Source organism: Meleagris gallopavo, chromosome 3 (assembly GCF_000146605.3).
Source record: "Meleagris gallopavo isolate NT-WF06-2002-E0010 breed Aviagen turkey brand Nicholas breeding stock chromosome 3, Turkey_5.1, whole genome shotgun sequence".
NCBI classification, from domain to species: Eukaryota; Metazoa; Chordata; class Aves; order Galliformes; family Phasianidae; genus Meleagris; species Meleagris gallopavo.
This window is the reverse complement of record NC_015013.2, coordinates 26,913,388-26,936,561: the sequence shown is the minus strand read 5'-3', so window position 1 is coordinate 26,936,561 and position 23,174 is coordinate 26,913,388. Positions and strand designations below refer to the sequence as shown.

General features: G+C 36.7%; 1 protein-coding gene across 3 annotated transcripts in view; it reads right to left on the bottom strand.

Annotated features, from left to right (window-relative positions):
• Positions 1-278: 278 nt before the first annotated feature.
• The window catches only part of SPATA48 (spermatogenesis associated 48), a 26,877-nt gene continuing 3,981 nt past the window's right edge, over positions 279-23,174 (bottom strand). For all 3 annotated transcript variants that reach the window (XM_019613846.2, XM_019613847.2, XM_031552785.1), the window contains 8 exons: positions 18,173-18,255; positions 16,659-16,732; positions 15,854-15,992; positions 15,326-15,393; positions 14,476-14,517; positions 13,800-13,907; positions 3,882-3,989; positions 279-521 (listed from right to left, as the gene is read on the bottom strand). In XM_019613846.2, coding sequence (XP_019469391.1) covers positions 398-521; positions 3,882-3,989; positions 13,800-13,907; positions 14,476-14,517; positions 15,326-15,393; positions 15,854-15,992; positions 16,659-16,732; positions 18,173-18,255 — 746 coding nt within the window. In that variant the 3' untranslated portion in view covers positions 279-397. The remainder of the gene's footprint in view (positions 522-3,881; positions 3,990-13,799; positions 13,908-14,475; positions 14,518-15,325; positions 15,394-15,853; positions 15,993-16,658; positions 16,733-18,172; positions 18,256-23,174) is intronic.

Here is a 23,174-nt window from a genome sequence, read left to right as displayed (position 1 = left end):
ACAGTCTGGTGAGAGGGACTGCTGCTCTGTTATGATTCACTAGTTAATAATACATTTACATAGGTGTGATTACGTGTTTCTATGCGTATATATATATATCCATATATATATATGCCAATTGATAGAACTTTTACACCATCATATTCTACCTTAGTTTGTAAGGCAATCCAATATAGAGAGAAGTTTCAAGCCTTTGACTTATAACTCCTCTTGTTTTTAATACAGTTTTAACTGTCAGTGGTAGGAGGTCACATATCTGACAATGATGTAATAAGAATACCACAAACACCCATTTGTATGTTATTTTTGTTCTTTATTTAAAATAGCAACACGTTTCCTTTGTCCTTGCTATCAGACACTAAGGCTTAGTTAGGCAGGTAAAAATGACTGACCCTTTTTAAACTGTAGTAGTTTCTCGCTGAATCTTGTTGAAAGGATTCTGAGGACTAACTGGAGTTATCATCTGAGAAAAAGGTCCCTGGTGATTATACTGAGATGATCTTCCATGTTTTGCTATATATCTGCAATTACAAAAAGACAAATAAAAGGCTTTAAAACAAGTCCTCATATTGCTAAACTTTCCCTCTTCTTCCCTCTCACTGCTAAAGACTTATGTCCATTTGCCTCAGAAAATATTAACAATTTGCAATATCCTATATTCTTGGAATCAGTCTCTTTAAGAACAGTGGTGAGAAATCTTCCTAAGAGTTTTAAAACTTTTTGTGATGCACTGAAAGGTAGATCGCTACAGGAACGGTAAGAAGGATATTACAAAAATCCTCTTGCCTCTTTTCAGCCTTTCTTGAGTGCAGAGTCCTTCACAACCAATATATGCACAATAAGGCAAAATGCTATGAGTACACCGAATGCATTCAGGCACATAAGGCCCTATAGCTTCTGGAGGGCTAGCCCTGGTAATGTTGGAGCTTTGGTTTTCAAACCTCGAAAAAACACTTTGCTAGCACCATGCCAATCCTGCTCTAAAGGCCCAGTCACTGTCATACAGTATATTCGGGTGGGGTTTAGAAAATATGCTGGGGACTGTATGGAAGCAAACAGTTAACTCTGATCTTCTGATACACTTCAAAATCTTTACAGGAAGATGCACGAACAATAATCTTATACCTGCAGTCTTACATAATGTAACACGTCAGCTGAAAAGCCTCAAATCAAAAGTAGGTCTGACACAGAACTAACCACAGAATCTTACGTTCACCAACTCTTCAAATAAAAAACAGATTGTCTTTTGACCTAAGGATTCCTCTTGAAGACTCCAAAACATCCTGCTAAAAGTATGTAACTCTTTTCTCTAAAATCCAATGAAATCCAGCACCATCTTGTATTAACTATTGTAATTGCAAGGCATTGTCATACAACTAGAGATGCACATCAAATGTTCCCTTCTGTGCAAGAGTTAACACTAATGTCAAAACTAAACTGTACTAGAGAACTTTGCTACTTAATTTTCCAACTTCAACTTGGGATTACCTAGAAATAAAAATACAACATAGCAGCAAAACTTGACGTACAAAAAGCTATTCATATTCAACAACGTAGAAACAACATTTCTGCTGTCTTATAACATACAACTCCAGTGAGTTTAGAATGCTTAAAAATACTACAAATAGTCTTGCTCCACATGCTGTGGAAGGTCCATGCAAAAGAAATACAGCATAGAAGTGGTTGCATGCTCTTTGGTCTGCCTGGTGTTGATGTTAGTACTGAACAAAACATGTATAAGACCATGTCAGCAGTAGAAGGGTGACCCATAATTGTCTTCATATATTATGGACATGTCAAAAAAGTGGCTCTAAAATATCCACCACGTGTAACCACTTGCTACTTTCTGAGAGATTATTACAGCCATGGCTTGAAAATTACCAAAAAGAGAAAAAAATGGATCACCATTTTAAAAACAGTAAGAATGAGATGTCATCCCACAAGAAAAGCATATGGAGATGAATCAGAGTAGTTTGAGTCCACATTTCAGAAATAATCTCTCTTCTCAACTACAGCCTTGCTTGACTTGTGACCACTGAAATCAACAGAAATTTTATCCTTGATATTACAAAAGTAAGAAATCAATTGTTGAGCATTTTTCTTTTATGGGCATCACTAAATAACGTTGGGAGTGGGGCAGGGGAGCTGTAATACATAGAAGTATCAAAGAGGGCTGTAATATTCCCTCTTAAGCCAGTGAACACTACTTTAACATGTAAGTAGCCACAGAGAAGGTAAAAAATTTTCTCTTACAGTGCTGCAGCCAGAGGTTCTAATCTCATGGGAAGGTACAACTCAACTCAGAAAAAGAATGGAAATACATTGTCAGCAGTCTAAGTGTGATTAGGCTTGCTGTCTGTTTACTATATATCCATCTTCAAAAGGCCAGAGGATTCTGTCCTGATTCTAGAAAGACTCTACTAGCACAGAAAAGAAACTCTACTCTTCCTCTCCACTAGAAACTAACAAAATTTATTCTCTATGAAATACACTCACAGTAACACCTGTAGAAAGTAAAATGAAGTAACAGATGTGTTTTCCTTTCTTAGATCACACTGGCATCTGTCTTTCTGCTTTTGAAATTTGGTATCTATCTGAAGCCTGTAAATGATCTTTGCTAAGATGCCTTTGCCTTTTTATTTGTCTGACATTTAAAAGCAAGTTAGTCTTGCATCAATCTGAGTTCAGTTTTATTAGGTTATACAGCCTTGAGACTGTTGCATATTTTCATTCCCTGTCAACAGTAAACTGACTACAGTTGACTGCCTATTTTCTAGGGCTAACCACAGGAGAAAATGAGCAGAAGTGAATAGCTGGTAGACAGCAGAAATGGAAGTCAGTGCATTTTGTACAGTGATGAAACTGTTGACATGTTGATTTCTTCAAAAGTGAGGCAGCTCCCTAAAACTTCTGATGTCTTTTCTGGGCACTTACCACTGTTAGTACTGAAAAAACAATTTAAATGTGTTGTGGACAGAATCCCAAGGGACTATTAAAATGTTTAATTGAAGATAAATTTATAAGGGCTATGTGGAAACACCATGTCCTAGATCATTCTAGAAAATAATAAAGATCAGAAACTAAAGAGAAAGTACAAAATCATAAAGGAGGAAGGGGAAACAAGTAGTTACTAATAGTTCTGATGCTGGAAGAAAGGCTGGATTGGACCTATGCTTATGTCAGACTCTTTGTATTAAATGAAGGAATAGAGTTTTTCAGGTGTTCTGTTTAAAGCAATGCATACATACTTCAGAAATGTGACCTGTAGTTTTAACAGGTGTTGTATGGAGGAGCAAGAAAGAATAAAGATTATTAATTCCTTCACGATTTCATAGTTACGGAATCTTGAGCTGCAAAAATGCTGGAGTGTGCCATGATTTATCGTCTCACTGCCTTCTGAGGAAATCTTTTTTAACAACCATTTCTGTACAGCAAATGCCCATTTCATGAGAATCTGCCAACATCATATTGGAAGTGCAATACCACATTTTTTTCAAAATTTGCCTCTTTAATTTTGGTCTTCTTTCAAAATGTAAATAGATTGATCAAAAACAGAGTTTATAGAAGCCATGACTTAATCATTTTAGCTAGGGAAAATATACGTTAGTGCAGAAACATTCAGAAATCATTATCTACCTCAATGCGAAGGTACCTTCCCAATATGCACCCTATGACATTCCAGAAAATTAAAAAAAAATCTCAAGATAATTTCAGATTACCACCACAACAATGTTGTGGGATCCAGCACAAACTGTTCTCTATTTTTTTTAAGACAAGGGAAAGTAACACTCAACATTTAATTGTTCTTTAATTAAATAAATGCAATTAGGATTTTCCCTGTAACCTTTCTGAACATGCTAAGAAATATACCTCATACTTACCCATGCATTTGTGAAATTATTGATGGTGATGCTGATGGAAGATTAGAATTTGCCGGATGAGTTGCTAACCAATGAACCTTGCCAGTATATCCAGGGATATTTGGAGTGCTAAATAAAAGAAAAAAAAAGAAAAAAGAAAAAGAAAAGAAAAAAAGAAAGAAGGTATTAGTATGAATTCAGAACAATAATCCATGAAGATTAATAATGAAACAATCTAATACTCCATTTTGATAGCTTTTTTTTTTCCGCACAAAATTATTCAGAGTACCAACAGTACTATTCTATGCTGGCAGTTCAAAATAAGATTCCACTGAATTATAAACACATTCAGACTCCCTGTACATATAAACATAAGAGGTCATGGCAAGCTGTTTCATCCACTGAAACAACGTAGTAAGGATTGACTGCATTATTCTTTTGTGAGCCATCTGATGGCAAGAATAATAAGAATGCCCTCTTTGCCATCTCTGAGATATTTCTTTGTTCCCTTGTACTCTGGGTGAACATAAACAGTTCTTGTATTAATAAAGCAGATAGAGCTATTAGTTTTGGTACAGTTTATTAGCTACTTCTCCACGCTCATGTATAGCACAGGATGCAAAACTGGGCATACGCTGCTTTATAGGCTACTTTTTTGACTGGTGTACAAGGAAACTCAGCTCTGAAATTCCTTACCAGAATAGCTGAGGTAATGACAAAATGCTGTAATGACCTACCTCAGTTACAGCAAGGAAATGTGGATGAACTATCCATAGCCGGCAGAAAGACCAACTAGTTCTTGGTCCGATTTTAAAGTAACCTTGCACTAACCCGAATATTCACACAGTGCTATATTCCCTGGGCCACACTGCAGAGCATGACCCTTCAGATGTTTTTGTAGAATCAGTACAGCAGTTTTGTAGCTTTTGAGAAGTTGTTCTCTGTAGGTATTCCCCAAGTTGTTGTCTGAGCAAGTAACAGACTTACTCTCTGTCTTCACAGCAGCCACACAGTGGTAACAAGCAGGACCGAAAATATAGTATAGCAGTGAGACACATTTTCAGAACTGGCCAAAATGGCTGTCAGACAAAGTTGCCTCTTCATATCAAAGCAAATAATTTTTCAGGTTATATGCAGATGAAGTAGCTTTGTGTAGAAACATTCATTTTCATATGCAGGGATCTCACTGAGGTACAAAATGGACGCACATCGAGTGTGTGCGAGTATAAGACCATGCATTTAGCCAAACGAAACCTGAAAGTCACTCCAAAGGACTTAAGACTATGAACAGATATTTACTGGCCATGTCCTATAGTCAAGATACAACTCTCATGTGTAATAAAGAAATTCTGTTCAATTCCTTGAAATTTTATGAGCGACGTCAAGGAGAAGATCACAACAAGAAGTCCCACTAACTTGTTATGTTTTATAAGCTCATTAGGAGTTAATTCACAGAATAACTACACGTGAGATATTAAAATAAATTATGCACCGTGAAGTATCTGATTGATAAAATCTTCCGACCTGAATGCTAGCAAAACTAGAAGAGAGAAAAGCATCATAAATGACCAAGCATGACCCAAAAATCAAGTCTGAGAGATGACCTAAGCTGAAGATTTGTTTTAGACTGTTTGTCAGAAAGGTTTCACAGAAGTTGGCAGCTTCATAACATGTGGAAAGGATGTCACTCTGAAAGAGAAATGTGCAGAGAACAGCTAAAAGCACCAGGATCATAAGAAAACACAGACTACAGTAAAGCAGCTGCTCTCTTGGGAACCTGCAAAGAAGATGCAAAAAAAGTGCTGCGGTTATGTATGTGATAAAGCAGAAGAAAATTAGGTTAGAAAAGTACCCCCTTGTTTTTTTGTTTTTGGATCACGCAGTTTGGCTCTTGTGCGTTTTCTCTGATGAGCTGCTAAAGCAGACTATTGCTGTTAAAGAAAAGAACTAAGTGTCAAGCTACTACTGGGCAACATACAAAACCCTGTTACATGCTGCTGTAATCAGGCTTCCTTTCTGTAACCGTGACATCCCTTCTGTTCATATAATTCCTTATTATCATACTAGAAGCTCTTGGTCCAGCAACCAACAATATACTGTGATGATAATATATGCATAAGCTGTAAGATTTTGAGAGCCACCTGAGACGCCTTAAGGTACCTAAGACATCCCTGTACAGTGTGGGACCCATATAAGATCCCATACTGTTCTGAAGCAGCAGTTGGAAGAGATGCTGTAGGATATGCAGGAGATTGGATGCTCAGCTTTGCCACATAAATTCCATTCCAGGTGTCTTTAGAGGAGCAAAATCAAGAATGCCTCAAATCATTTGGAATTATTGAAAACCCTGGATCTAGCACCTCAATTTGAGTGAATCCATAATCTGAGCCGACCATATCCTTACCAAGAGAAGCATGGCCAGCAGGTTGAGGGAGGTGATTCTGCCCCTTTACTCAGCTCTGGTGAGACTCCACCTGAAGTACTGCATCCAGTTCTGGGAGCCCCAATTCAAGAGCTGTTAGATTGGGTCCAGAGAACCACGAAGATGATCAGAGGGGTGGAGCACCTCCCTTACAAGGACAGGATGAGAGAGCTGGGGCTCTTCAGCCTAAGGAAGAGAAGGCTCTAGGGGGACCTTATAGTGGCCTTCCAGTATCTGAAGGGGGTCTACAGGAAACCTGGGGAGGGACTTTTCATAAGGGCATGTAGCAACAGGATGAGGGAAAACGGTTTTAAACTGGAAGAGGGTAGATTTAGATTAGATATTAGGAAGAAATTCTTCACTGTGAGGGTGGTGAGACACTGGAACAGGTTGCCCAGTGAGGCTGTGGATGCCCCCTCCCTGGAAGCATTCAAGGTCAGGCTGGATGGGGCTTTTAGCAACTAGGTCTAGAGGGAGGTGTCCCTGCCTATAGCAGGGGAGTTGAAACTGGGTGATCTTAAAGGTCCTTTCCAACCCAAACCATTTTATGATTCTATGAATTAGGTTTGCAAATCCTTTGTGCAAAAGTTCTGTCTCATGAAAGCAGTCCTGGAGATTCATATCTTGCACTTAAGAATGAAGGGTTCCTAACATCTTACTCATTCTTAGAAAATCCCAAATAACTAAGTCACCAGATAAAGTCATAAATTAGTTTTTTTTGGTTAGTGCAATTACAAAACAGGTCTCTCAGATCTCACTCACAATATGTAAGTCTTGCAAATGGTTTCCACCTAAAATTCCCTGCCAGGAAGATCTACACGTCACCCATTTGTGGCCATTCTTTTACTTCATGACCCTATTTGCTTAGTAGAATAATATATGGTAAAAATGTCTCTGACATGGTTTTCTGTCAAGAAACTCAGCGCGTATAGTTCCTAGAGTTGGGAATGTACTTGAGAGAGCTTATGAAGTCAGAACAAGGTGCTCCACATAGAGTGAAGAATGGGACCAACAGGATTTTTTAACAAAGCATTCTGCGCTGCATTTTCTACCCTTGTCCCTCAGCCATCAAAGCAGTATAAGGAATCGATTTGGCATTTCTAACAGAATAAAAACACTAAAATGGTATTTTCCCAGAAATATTTTGGACCAGAATATTTTGTTCCTACAATTTCAAATGATTTCAATTCTGCTTTCAACTTTTTTCAAGCCCCCTTTTTAGTATGAGTAATTTTTATTTTTATTTTTATTTTTTCAGAAACAATTATAAAATCTCATTTGGTAAATGTCAAATGAGGATATTTAGGCACCCACTCCACGCACTGTAACCCTCAGCATGACTCAAATTGGAAAACTGCTGAAAACGCACACAGAGTGGATAAGCTGTCAGTTTCTGAAGTAAAGATACATTGTGAAGGACCTCGTAGACAGCCAATGTAAATGACTATGCAAGGTGGAAGGCGGCAGAGGGTCCTGTCCTCAGCTAATTGTGGCCTGTGAGGTTTCTGTGGTAACTTGAAATGATAAGGGATGCATGCACACAGTCAGTTGGAAGCTGACTGTATACTGAAGAAATATGACTGAAGTCACTACAGATATGCTGGTGCGATAGTAGTATTTTGCTCAATGTGCTTGGGGGACCAAGAATAAAGGATAATTTCAGAGAACAGCTTTGTGCAGGAACGGTAGGAGTTGAAACACATAGGTCTTGATCTTCCTGGAAAGTGTGTGTATTACATAAAGAAACTCACATTTCAAAGTTCACCTTTTAAACAACTGCTCCCAGAAATGGATTTGGGGGAGATCCTAGTCTCTCTCCAATAAAGACAACCTCCAAAGCCTCGAACACGTCAGTTCATAATCCTCAGTCTTCATCTTTCAAAAATTAATGTCATAATCTACCTTATCTGTGTTATGAGCATGAACTAGCTGACACTTCAAAGTGTTGCTGAGAAAATAGTGCTCTGATTGTGTAGGCAGTGCCCTCTACTGAGTGTTATGAAAGCTGATGAATTATGAGTATCAAGTTAAAAAATGTGAACAAATGCCAGATTTTTGTTTAATTCTGGAGTCAGAGGCTTTTAATGTGGAAAAAGAAAATGTAATCTCTGTTCTAACTGCTTATGTCAGATTTCAAGAGGTTGCAGTAAGTACCACGACCAGGGAGCTACTGTGATACAACAAGCAGATATAATGACTGACAGGAGTAGTTGCTGCATACACCGGAATGCACTAAGTGTGCTGCACTACAACTATAATAAGCAGTGCTAACTTGCAGAGTGTGTAAGGGAGTTCTAACAGTGCCAAGAAGGAGAGTTATTTGAGCCTGTAAGACTGAGCATTTTGCAGAGCCCTGCCCATGAATGTTACAGAGGAAATCCCCATCACCAGTGTGGGAGGCTTTTTTCCATTGACCCTTAAAACACCTGCAGAACTAAAATACCACATCAAGCATAACCTTATTTCAGTAGTTATCGGGGAAGAGGTCAACTGAAGGAAAAATCTGTTGACTAGGGGTTGAAGAAGGATTATACAAAACTGCACGCTGATAAAGATGTTTAAGAAAAAGAGAAGAGCAAATGATTATGTTGGGAATCCATATGAAGCAGTAAACCCAGGTTCTGCATCGTTTTCAAAATTACTGAGTTCAGAATACACTTCTGAATAAGAAAGTTGTTTTTTTTTTTTCAGAGTGATCGTTAAATAATAATGTGAAAGAATGATTTGGATCACTGCCCATTTGCACTTATTAATAAGATAAAGCCTCTCGGAAGTGCTCGGAGGATTTAGAAGTCTGAACCTTCCTGAAAGTCATGGTAGCTGTGTACCTCTGCCCAAGTAGTCTGAAAATACCATGCATCCTCTGAATTCTGACCATCCTCCTCTTCCTTGATACTTAAATGGGTTGAAGCAGCAGTTACATATGGGGCCAGATTTTTAAAAGTGCTCTATATCTAAAAGTTTCATTGTGGTGGTTGTGGCCAGATTTTCACAAGAGCTTACCAATCAACATACAGCCAGAATGTGAGCTCTTTCTGAACTCTGGTTTTCAAATGTGGTCGCTGAGCTATTTTTGAAAGCCTGGCTGGCTGCAGAAAACACTCTAGCTCTCAGCTGCTTCCCTGCCTGGTATATGGTTAGCCATGTGACATATATAATCAAGTGCAGTATTCATCTCCCACAAATAAATAAATACTATGAGCAAATAATAATCAAATCCGTAAGAAACAACACTACCAACAAAAATGCAAATTAAAGAAAACAGGCATAATCATTGTAAACTCTAGAGTCTTCTACAACAAACAGCAGAGCTCTCCATTCTACAAAGTGCAAGACTGCATAATCAATTTCATTCCTGTTCAGGAAATTTTGTTAAGCAAATGTCTTCAACTCATTAATTCCATTGGAATTTATGTTTCAGTAGTTTGAAGGAAAAGAAATCAAATACAGAAAAGAGCTTAAAGTAGGCAGACAAGGAGAGAAAGTAGGAAAAAAACAGCAAGGAAGAAATACAAAACTATGCAAACGTCAGTAAATTTAAAAATACAACAACAGCAACATAAAAACACTTGAACCACTGGACCTACATTGGTCAGTGCACCTAACAAAATTGCATAAGCAGCATTTAATGAAAATACATAAAAGTATTCTATTTGAAAGCTCACTTTTTAATGGCATGAAATGAAAAAATTCAAACCTACGACTTCTCTACTTTGCCAATGTAGTACAATCAATGCAGCCTTGAACAGTAAAATGAGAGCATGATATGTTTTATAAGATAATTTTTGAAATGTATCGTTAGAATGGACTTATAATAAAAGATGTTTTCAGAGTGCTCCTTCATAACAATTTCTTATTTCTTTACTAGTTTATATATATATATATATATATATGTATATATATATATAAAGATGGTTTGTTTGTTTTTTTTTACATCCTTGGCAAATAAGTGATAGAGGATTTCAGATTTCAGTTGTACTTCACAACATTATGAAGGATGGAAAAAAGGAACAAGTTCACTCTAAAGCAAATTGAGGAGTGAATACACAAACCAAGGATGTTAAGAATAATGCTACATTTTGAAGCTGAAACAGAAGAGATGATACATTCAATCTCTTTCCCCCAGGATAGGCTTTAATGAAAGCATGGAAAAGAATGAGAAAAATTAAATTATCATCCAGGATCTTTGGTTAAGTATGAAGATGATGAGTGTGACCCGAGAAAAGTATTTCCAAAGCTCCCTTATGGAAATGCCCACTGATCACCACCACCAGAACACAAATACAATTTTGATTAATAAATCCTGAGTTATCAATTAAAAACTTCTAGCTGAGTCTCAACACTTATGATATGACTTTTTACATATGATGAATGTTCCCATTCTGTGACTGAATCACAGAGAGTAAAAACTGGATAAAAGATGACTTAAATTCCTGTCTTCAATTGTGTCTGATTAAAACTTTTAGGAACTACAGCCAACTTTTTCTGCTAATTATTACTATTTTTTTAATAAAGTTTAAGCAAAGCACTGTTTCAATAGGTCAAAGCTCAAAATTCGGCAATGTTTCAGGGTAGGTGAAGTTTCATTCCTAACTGTGCTATAGATTCCAAATGGGATTTGGCAAATCACTTAATCCCACCTGAATTCTCATCTGTAAAAACTCCAAAATGCATGGTAAGGACTTCAGTGTATTAACAGGAGTTCTGTGTATATTCATACTGCCTCTCCACAAGGCTGATCTTATAGTGGGGGCTTTGGGGCTCAACTCAACCATAAGCCATAACTTTTATCTTTTTTCTAATTACCTTAAAAAAAAAAAAAGAAGAAGAAGAAGAAGAAAAGAAAAACAGAAGATGGTTTCCTGTTCCGCCAAAAGGAAGAGAGGGCGGGCACAAGGGTAACATACAAAACATGCCCAGGTTCACCACTTTTCCTGTTTGTCTGTGCAAAATAACATGGCAGATGACTCTTAGCTAGTTTCAGCTATGTCAGTTATTTGACTGGCAACCACTTTCTTGCATGGTCTGGGGATGAAGAGTCTCCCTCCAGAGTATTGCCTGAGTGCTGCTGCCAGAGTTCTAGAAGCAGGAAGTGCAACTGCTAGTCCATGAAAGAGTGAAAGTGACTATCTGCAAAGAGATTTTTACATTTTACAGATTTGCAAAGCATGCACAAGTTTCTAAATTGAAATCATGAATCTAATTTCTCAAGGATTCCAGCAGGATTCTAGAAGCCTTAAGACTTTTATGCATTTGTGCAGAACTACTATCAAACACACAAAGGAGTAAATAAATTAAAAACAAATAAACAAACAATAATTACATCTATTTCTTCATTTCAATGTGTGTTTTTTTTTTTTTCTTCAGCTTAATTCATAGCAATCTTGATATCTGGCAGTCATAGACAAAGTAAACAAATATACCTTATGCAAAGGCATACTTCTTTTCAAGAGTAGAATTTTTCAAGTGGAATTGAATTTTTCCCAGCTTTGAGATATCAGAATCTTCAAGGTGTTAGAGCTCTTGGTCTCCTGCTTGCCAGAAATCAATGGAAATCATTGTCTCATTCACTAACACCCAAGAAAATAGAGAATATTGGAGAAGGTAATATGGAAACATATGCTGCAAATAGCTTCAGACAAGATGTCTGTTTGCAGCACAGTGTGCACATTAGGTTCTATTTTCTGAAGCTCAACAGGAACAGCTGCATAATAGCAGAATTAAAAGTTAATAGGTCTGCTAACTTCAGAGATCTCTGTTCAGCACTGAATTGTATTTCATGTATGCTGTATTTTAAAGCACATTTATCAGTAATCATTTTCTACTGCTTTATGTTCTAATTCAAGCAGAAGTTGCAGGTTAAATTAAGGCTGTGAGAAAACAGATGACTCGATTAGGAGATGAGACAGTCAGAGAGGTGCATTAGGTACATTAACAGCTTGGTAATAATAGGTCTGGATGCAGTAATATGGGTCAAATTTGGCCATGTTATAATGCTTAACACTTCATGTTGTCTGTGGATCTACTGCCATAATGGAAAGGGCTGTGTGGAGGATGGAGTTTTTCTCCTCACCACTGTGGTAGCATGTAATACACTATAAAATAACAGGTATTCTGCCTTAAACTGATATAAGAAACAGAAATGAAGAGACCTAAAGTTGAGCTAAGAAATTCTAGCCATCGCTAAGCCATCTCCAACCCATCTCCCAGCAACTAGGAATGCCCTACACGACTAAAGCCAGCATTCCAGAGAGAGAAGCGTCTTTACAGATTTTCTCCCACTGCTTTCTCCAGTACTGTAACTCTTCTGTAATTTTCTCACAGAACTATGCAAGATTGTCGACAGGAGAAAAAAAGGAAAAGCAAAAAGAAAAATGTGATAAGGTAAGCAGAATTGTCTCGTTTTACAATTTTTAGCTCTTGTCATTATATTGCTACTCTCACCATTTTACTGCGTAAAAAGTTTGCAAATAAAGGCTTCATGTAATCTCAAACTACTAAGGACAACATTAGGAAAGACTTAAAGTGAAAACTTTTAAACATCAGAGTTTATGATCTAACTAAAAACAAGGATTTGTTCTTAACGGCGTCAGGGAACTTTTGCAAACTAGAAGGCCATCTAGTGGCTAAAGTTAAAAATCACATTTTTAGCATTACAGCATTCAAGTCATCCCATGCATCAAAGCATGCTGTAGTCCCTTTTATACCAGAAGACTTGTTCATGAATACTAGAACAGAAGAAGTGTTTAAAGTATGAAAATATACCATATTTTCAGAATTTATGTAACACTTTGGGAGTAAGGAATCTATTCAGAATGGTGTCAACAGAAGTTCCTGGGGCCCTCTGAGCTCAGAAGTTTCTCTTCCATGTGCTCTCGATTTGAGCCTTGAATGTAACACAAATCTGTTTCCTGCTGCGGACATTTAGAAGAATGCCTGTTCGGGGTGGTCTGAACATTAGTAGGAGCTACAGGTTGGGTGTTTGCAGGCATGATTTAGCAAATATCCTCACAGTAGCTTCGCATTCAACTTTTTTTTATGTGAACATACAAGTTGAATTAACTTTACTGCCAACACTTTCCTGTGATAAGTGTTTTTCATTGAAAGCCGTAAAATAAATAGATGTATAAAATCTCTTATACCATGATTTCCATCGACGTTTCTCTGCTCATCTTAATTAAGCTTCCTCGATTGATTTTGAGTATCTAGATTGAATGGTCCCTGAGATTTATAAAGACCAACTCTAATCACAGTAGGAATTTACTACTGTAGGCCATTTACTACTGACACAGTTATTATGAAGGACTTTTTCAAGTTCAGTCTTGCACCTGAAAACCAACTGTGCTTCTTGTATTAATAGGACTTCATTGAAATTATCCAAAAGTATAAGGATTGGTGTTTCCACCGATTTTTTAAATTCTTCTGGGCCCAGACTGGATCTTAAACATTTTTTCTCTTTCCCAAGTATCTAGAACTCAAGATGCAGCATCAAAATCTTGCTAATAAGAGAAACATACTGTGTAGTCCTTGTGTAGCGAGGCTTTGAAGTTTGCACATGGTTAAACATGATTAAGTCCACACTGGGATTGTCAATGTCTTCAAAATTTACTGCACCAACACAGCCACTGTTAGGATAGAAAGGAAATCAAATATATGTAAATTATTTATAAGACAGATGGTGGAGGCAGCTGAACCATACACTGCATACTCCAAAATTCTAGTTATTTATTAAAATGGTCCACGAGAAAAAAATATGGAGATGAACCCCCCTGCATGCTAGGCATATCCCAAGATGAAAACAATCACTTGCTGAACTTGCAGCATATAACAAATGACAGCACATAGTACATATGTGCATAGAGAAGGTTTGTGAAGAGTGGCAATTACATAGAAATGTATAATCCCTTGTCCTAGTTATGCTGGTGACCAGACTGGAATATTCTTCCAAAGAGGACATAATGAGTCCTGCTTTCTGCTTCACAGGTAAAAGGCTTTCTGCACTAGCAGAGGCAACTCAGCACACCCTCCTCCCCAGCAGCAGAAAATACCATAAGAACAGATCCCATATTCTACATCTTGCTTCTTGCTTCATCTAAAATTCTACCTCCAGAAAATGATTACTTGGGATAAAACAACAACAACAAACAAAAAAAACCAACAAAACTAGAAAGGATTCAGGGACACTGTACTTACGTATACAAAGGGATTTGACAGATTCGAGAGCTTCGGCTTACACTGTTGAAGACAAAATATCTCAATCACTTTTTTTTTTTCACCCAGCAGAATATTCTGATAGAATATTTATGAAGCTCCACAAGAGAGGTAGTGACAAGTCAAAGTTTTGCTCTTGGAATGATGCAATGCTCATTTGAGTTGTGGTAAAAGACTGTGGTAAATGATTAGGTTGACATATATGTTAAATGACCCAGTTTGGCCTGCAAGATCTTTTGTTTTAACCCTCATTCTCAGATGCTGGGGCTTCAGGTATTTTCCTGCAATTGTATATGCAAGTTTTCTTTAAACATGAACTGCCTTCCTACTTGTAACACTTCAGTCAGTTCTCAAGAACATGGGAAAATTTAACATCAGGTCTGAATTCCTCTCTTGCTCTGTCCTTGCAGCCTGCTCTCACTGGCCACATCTATATTCCTTTGCAAGAGAAACACCCAAGAAGACAGAGATAATATGCTCTTATCTCCCTTCCACTCTGGAGATACGTGTGTCTCTCCCGTTTTATGCCTATCTGTCTGGTGGTATACCTGTCTCTTGAGTTTGAACAAGCAGATCAAGCTCCACTCTGAAGCTGTTCAAGATTTTATGGAAAGGAGATGAAATTTTGAGTTTGTAAATGTCTGTGACTACTGTGGGATTTTCATAAATGTCACGCTTCAATGAAAACATCAGATGTATGCAATCATGATAGTCATTCTCTTACTCTTCTGTTCTGCTTTTTACATTTAAGTGTCAAAAGAAAAGAACGTTGGAGTGTACATTTCAAATAGGGACCTTAATATTAAACAAACAAACAAAAAAAGAAACTTACAAACTAACAGGTCTCTGTGAAGAGGTAAAATATCTTCTTTGAAATCTATCCCAAAGGTTTCCAACAACCTAAAATCGTTATTAGATGCTTAATTAATTTGACTTAATAGATTTTTATGCTGCAATTCATCACTGAAATAAACTGTTATGGAAAGGATGATCTGTGCAGAGTCAATTTCAAGACTGAATTTTTATTTAGTAAAAATAGTAATTATTACAGATAATAAAGACAAGCAAACCTAACATAACGTTTCCTGTGCTACAGTTTTTTATCAATATCTTTGTCCTCTCTTTTGGTAATGTGAATGCATGTCTTCTGTACCAATTTACAAGGGGAAAAAGAGAAAACATATGAAACAATGTGAGGCAGTTTCTCAAATATGATGATATGATGATATGATAAATGCTCTCTTGGGAATGTTTTTATTTGAGATTATTACTGTGTGTTTACCTGTGTGATCTACACGAAACTTAGGCTACATTCCCTTAGCAAAATCTAAGAACAGTTGGAAAGAAGTTGCTCACTGACTTGGCTTATTTCAGGTTCAGGATTGTATTTCCTTTTTGTGAAACATTGGGAAACAGGATCAGCCATCACTTCCACTGTTGATTCAGGAGGCTGAATTTTGGATGGCAATATCTTATCCCATGGAACGTCTTCATATGCCCTAAGTAACAAAAAAAAAAAAAAAAAAAAAAAGGAGATTAAAGAAGCTCTACTGAATTGCATCTCTAGTTAGATAGATAGGAAAAAAACAAGTATGTTTCTCATTCAAAGGGCAATGGAAAGACTGGAATTACACATTTTCTGCGTTTGAAAAAGTAGTTATGACAGATTTTCAGAGGCTTCTCTTATTTAAACTTTCTCACTTACTAATTGAAAGTAGTAATTTATCTTCCAAAAGTAGTTTATCTTCTAATTAACTTACGGTGATGATAGGATTTATTTTATCTAGGTTTCAAAAATCAGATAAGTGATATAAATAGAGATTAGATGCCCCACATATCATGCCTATGGCAGTTGTTAAAAACAGATGTACAGAATGTCCTTTAGGAAACTCCAGATTCTCTTCACTGCATATAGAGGAAATAGAGATGAATGGCACAGACTGGATACAAATTTTTAGATAGCTGCAGGTAATGAGATGAATCCTCTGCTAAATAATTGCTGCTGCAATGTGAGAAGTTCTGAAGTGACAAAAAAAGTAATCGGGGTCTTACGTGGCCTTATGTGTTCTGCTACCTAGAGGTTCATCAGAGCAAAATAATATGAAAAAAAAAAAAATGTAGCAAAGCACTAACAAATCCTATTCTTAAAAGAAATGATATCTCACTTTTGAGTACTTGATTTGTAGAAATAGTCCCTCGCTTTTTCTTCTCTCCAACTTGCAGAAGGATCATTTGATTCCTACGAGAAATCAAAGAGATGGCAAAAAGCAATGTTATCAACAAATATGATACTATGATTGCTTACGAGTGAACTGAACGCATCTACATTATTCTAGTTTAATATTTTCTTTTGCATCAGAAAGTGAAATATGCAATTTCACATTCTTCACCAGACAGCACTGGAGATTTATTTGGAATGTAAGAATTTTACTGAGAAAGGAAAATTTAATAAGTGAATACAAGTTTAAAAACTAATAGAATGTCCTTGTCTCTCCAATCCTCAGGAATGTAGCTTTCCATTTGTCATGTTATTTATAAAATGACATAACAAAGACACTCTCATACATGCCTGATATATTTGTATGATATTCGTGGGTGTTATAGGAATCCATTTAAGCATGTGCGACACTTTAAGGACTGAATTACCACATTAGTGTAAAAGGATGAAGGATACCATTTCATTTTCAGTATGGGAAAGACTTAGTTTTGTGCTGTGGACTCATTGGTGTCATTTTATTTACTTATTTCTCCAAGACTTGTACCATATATGATAGAATCACAGGATCATATAATGGTTTGGGTTTTAAAAGTTGTTAAAGACCATGATGCAAGGGATGGAATGCCTCTCCTATGGAGACATGCTGAGAGCTGAGGCTGTTCAGCCTGGAGAAGGCTCTGGGGAGTTCTGATAGCGGCCTTTCAGTATCTAAAGGGGAGATATGAAAAAGAAAGAGACAGGCTCTTTAGCAGGGTCTGTGGTGATGGAAAAAGGGGAAATTGTTTCAAAATTAAAGAAGGTAGATTTAGATTGAATGTAAGGAAAAAGTCTTTTACAGAGACACTGGTGAGGCACTGGAACAGGTAGCCCAGAGATGCAGTGGAAGACCCGTCCATTCAAGATGGGAGATATTCAAGGCAAGGCTAGATCACGCTCCGAGCAGCCTGACTTTATGATCTTTAAAGGTCCCTTCCAACTCTAAGGATTCTATGAGTCTATGATTCTAAGTACTATATATATCAAATACGGGCTGGTCTAATTTTAAAAATAGTAACACAATTTCAATTGTTGTTTTTATATCACAGACTCATAGAACGCATTGAGTTAGAAGAAAGGACCCATAAAGATCACTGAGTCCAACTCCTGATTCTTTCTGTATTTTGTTATTTTGGCTCTAAGTCTGTCATACTTAAATACATATGACATAAGAGATATCAGTCATGCCTTACAGTCTAAATGCTTTAACCAGGGAAACAGTACAAAAATATTACTGGAGCAAAGAGCACTGTTAAATCATGCTACATGCACTTACTTACTATAATCAGATGAAGAAATGAAAAAACCCTATTTCACCACATTATCATAGTCACTGAAAAAAGCATTTTAAATTGAAAGCAGAGTTAGAAATTGAATAATTTAAATATGTTTTCCATTATTATAACAAAATAATGGGACACTTGCCTTGAGATGGAGATCTGTATAAAATGCAAAATTATGGTGTTGGTCAGGTAAAGCACGAAAACCTTTCGCTGGAGTTGGGTGACCTGAAAGAAAGGGGTTCCTATTGTGTTAATCAGTGTGCAGCAATCCTTACTGTTTTAAACTGGATGGAAAAAATTCATGGTTTTTCACTAGAATCAATGAGTAAGTGTTGAGCTCCCTGATAATAATCCGACAGGAATTACAAATGTCCACAAAAATACATTTTTATATACACATACTGTACATTCTTAATACTTCTAACACATAAAACTATTAGAGAACTATTAAAGATAATCCAAAGGAGGATTATGAAGATGGAGAAGGGTTGAGAGGGCAAGATGTATGAGGAGTGGCTGAGGTCCCTTGGTTTGTTCAGCCTGTAGAAGAGGATCTTGAGGAAAGGCCTCATGGCAACTACAGCTTCCTCACAAGGAGAGTAGAGGAGCATCTATTCTCTCTGGTGACAGCAAGGGAACCTAAGGAAACCAATGGAACTGTGTAAGTGGAAGATCAGATTGGAAAGTGGTTGGCCATTGGAACAGGCTCCCTAGGGCAGTGGTCACCAAGTCAGGCGGAGTTCAAGAAGTGTTTGGACAATGCTATCAGACACAGGGTTTGAATTTGGGTGGTGCCTTAAGAGCCAGAAGTTGGACTCAGTGGTCTGTGTGAGTCCTTTCCAACTCAGGATAGTCTATGATTCGACGTGAAGTTAATTACATGAAAGCTTAAAATGAGTGATAAATAGTATCGCAAGATACTTTGCTATGATTTGGCCAACTTCACATATTGTCATGTACCAAATTAAATGTTTTAAAGAAAATATCCAACCCTGCAATTATAATAATAAAAATTTGCTAACATAACCAAACTATTAATTATGTCTTGCATTTCTACACTTACATTGTTTTCGCCAACCTTGTTAGCAACAAGCTATTCCGTGAGCAGCAGAGAAATGATTTCTTAAAGATATTCCTTTTCACTCATTATCCTCCCAACTTCATATTCCAACAAGAGCTCGCCCTGACCAGGTCCTGGAAATCTGGCTTGCCCATTCAGAGGGCAAAGTCTGCAGTTACTGATGAGGCATATTTCTACTGACTGGTAAGCCAGTATATACATACTGGTAATGAAGAGAGCTGCTGCCAAACAGAAAAATGGTATAATGCACAAGATTCAGTTTCTTCAAGAACACTAATTTATGCCTTCCCTTTCATCCTGCTTTTTACTTCCAGATCCCCTAAAAGTTTCCAATATATGTGAAGGTGTATGGAAACTAATTTGTAATGGAGTTACTTTTCCTAGCTATTTGTGGGGGAAAAAAAACTCTACAAAGGTGTACTTTGGAGAAAAGTGATCAAAATCTGAAAGTTGGAAACCACTGTGAAGAATGAAAAGTTAATTCCTATGGAACATGTAAAAGTTTTAAAGAAAAACACAGGTTAGTGTTTTTGTGAAAAAATGCTCTTTTAATGCTCTTTTTAAAAGAGCATTTTTTTTCTTCACAGTGTACCACTGTGAGTTGCTGCTTTTGTAAAGCTTGAAAGAATTTATTGATATTTGCACTGTGAAGAAAGCTTTCAAACTGAATCCCTCTCTGATTAAAACAAGTCAATTGGAAAATTTCTCTTAAATAGGCAATGTGCTTGTAGTAAAGATAGTGTCTGCATCCACTGCCTCAGCCTGGTGGAGATTTTAAATTTTACCTGCAAATACATGGTTGTACTCAGGTGGGAATGTTTCTATTAAGTTTTATATTTTGTAATTACTTCATACTACTGTATTAGTGCTCTCTGCAGTAAATTGGCAGATTGCTCATCTATGCATATGTATTAGTTGTTCCATAAAAATGGTTTCTTTTCTTGTTCATCGATTAAATAACTAAAGGTCGCAAATATTTTTCCTTGTGCTGTATATGTAAAACTCATTTCAGATACAGTGTCCTTAGAAAGATCTGTATATAACTTTACATTAGCTTTGGTAACTGTACATATGAATTTCTATTAGAGCTCCGCTCTTAGCATCTTAAGCTGTATTTTGCTATCTTCACCCTGATGCTGGGATGATTAGTTTTCAAGCATTTACTTCTCTTTTTGCTTTCACTGGAAAGATCTAGCATAAAAACTGCAACAGTGCTTTTTTCTTAAGTCAACTTTCTGAAGGTTTAAATACCCCTAGTGATTTGCTTAGACCTCAGAACTGAAAATGGCATGACCTGTTCTTGTTCAAGTTTGGCACTCAATGTCATGACTTTGTCACTTTAACTATTAAGATCTCAATGATGCTATCAGTTTCAGTTGGTTACTTAAACTAGTTCTTAATCCGAGAAAGGATTCAATGACATATAATGAATTTTGAAGTTCTTCTTGTTTGCATTCTGAGTCAGAAACTGAAGATGTACTCATTCACTTTTCTAATTCATTTCCCAGAAATCACAAAAGCTACAATATCTTTTTGTTTTGTTTACAAAGGAAAAAGTGAGACTCTTATGTCATCACATAAGGTCATATGCAAAGAGGTTTACAAAACAGTGGCCTTACAAGCTTCATTGCACTTCATTGTTGCTTGAAAACGTGTGATATTTTTGACTTTTTATATCTTAAAATTAGGAGTATTGACTTCAGTGGGTCGAACAAGAACAATGCTAACTGAAGAGCATATACAGATAACTCTTCCAAATTCTTTCGCTTAGTTCTTCGATGAATTATTTTCCTTCTCTTTATATATGAAAAATAAACATAACCAATTAGCATTACTTCTGTTTGGTTTCACATGCATAAAAAAGGCTTAACTCACTCACTGAAAACTATCTTAATGTAAGCACAATACCTAGAGTTTAGATTGGAAATGTATGACAAAAGAAATAACAGGTAAAGAACAAATTTGTTAAATAAACAAACCTCTGCTATGGGGCACGTGAAAAACAAATGCACAGTGAAATATATAATTGCAAAGATGATAAGTATCAAACCCTTAGCGAAACCACAGTATTTATTCATGCAACAGAACTAAGCCCTCAAGAGGTTATTTTGTTTTTTTTTATGTGTTATTTTCTGGATGACCTATTAGCCTCTTAGACAGTATGCTGTTATACATTTAATTGTGCTATGGATAACTACTCAATAGTACTTCTTACTACAGGGAGATATTCTTGAGTCTACTGTAGGCTGATCTGCATTCTTAGTTGACTGGTTATATACTGAAAAAGTTTTGAGCTATTCATGTTATTTGTGAGTACTCTTGAATTGTTATTTTTGTAGGTCTTAAGTTGCTACTTTTTTTTTTTGCTTTTCACCATTCATATTGCTGCCTTTGATTAGTTTTGTTTCTTTCTGTTGACCGGCAACAGGTTCCGTCTTACCAAGTGCCAATATTATAAAATGAGGCAGCACAAGTATTGGCTAAAGTCATTTTCTAATTTCATCTTTTGAAAGGTAAAAGAGGCTGACATGTCTCATGCTCAACATGCAGCTTAATCCTGGATGAAAATGCTTCTTGTTTTATGAGTGGAAGGATTGTGAAGAGAAATCTTCACTGTAAAGGGAAGAAGAACAATGTGACCTCGATTATTTCAACAAGTTCTGCATAAAATTCTTCAACAAAACCTCTTAAGATAATTAATTTGATTAGAGAAAGAAGGATGAATGATCAGTACTCAAGATGGATAGAGATGTCTGATAATGAGACCTGTAGATTTGAGGTTAGGACTTTGTTGCTTAACATAATCATAAATCATCTGGAAATAGTTGAAAGTTAAGTTATGTGTTCAGAAAGCAGCACATATTCATGAAGACAAATTAGGAATTCATGATTGCTAACTACAAGCACACCACCTTCTAGTCAGGAATTCTTGGTCCACAAATCACATGATATGAAAACAGTCTGCGGAAATACAGTGACATGCTTTCTTGGTTCTGGTGTTTGCTAATTATCCACTTGGATGGAATACTGAGTAGTTGGGCTTTTGGACAGATCCAGATATGGCCACTCTAGTAGCAGTAGGAGCAAATTACTTATTTTTTTATAAAGAATAGTATCAAAATTACAGATAAACCCTAATGTTTCCCATTTCCATGTTTTTGAAGAAAACTTTATCTACAGTTGCATCAACATTCAGTAGGGACAAAAATGAAGTAATCTTTGCTTCATAATAGTCTTATCACATGTCCTGACTCCTTCTGTGACTCCCAAGCCTGTCTCTTAACTCACACCAAATAGAATAATAATTACAGTTATGACTTCATTGTCAGGTTTGCATTTACAAATACACCTGTAGGATCAAATCCTGAATGTGCAAAGGAATTTGAAACTGCAGAAAAAGGGAAAATTCAGTTGCCATGTGAGTTATAGAAGGGGAATCTACAGGGAAACAGTCAACTTAAAGACTTTGTCTTGCAGCACCAAGCATCTTCCCTACACAAAACAAAAAACCCATGAAGAATAGTTCTTAAGCAATCTTTCTTCTCTGCTAGATTCTGAAGTCATAAAACAATCTCCTTTGCCAGCTTCTCACCATGCTTTGGTATCACCGTTCCATTAACTTGCTCTTCCCAGTAGTTGCAAAAGGCTGCGTGGGGACATTTAAAGTTACCAGTGTTGATTGCCAAAGTCATAGCTGTACATTTTCTCACAAAAGAAGACCTCCTGTACATTGGAGATGTTTCTAAATACCTCAGCTCACACATCTCAAAGGCTGCTTCTGTATCTGTTTTTTTTTTTCCACTCATCACCAGCACAGTGGATAAACTTAGTGCAGAATTTGCTTGCAAAATGCCTGACTGATCTCTCTTTTAGCACAACTTCCCCAAACAACTATGCTGGGGAATTATGTCTCAGGGCTGATGTCTAGAAAGATTAGCGCTTTCAAAGCATCATATGCCTGAGGGTTCCTAGTTGGCCTCTGACTTGAATAGCTGAAATCTGGAATTTGTTTATGCAGTCTCATTGAAAACAGCATCTTAAAGCTCAACTACTTTTTTTTTTT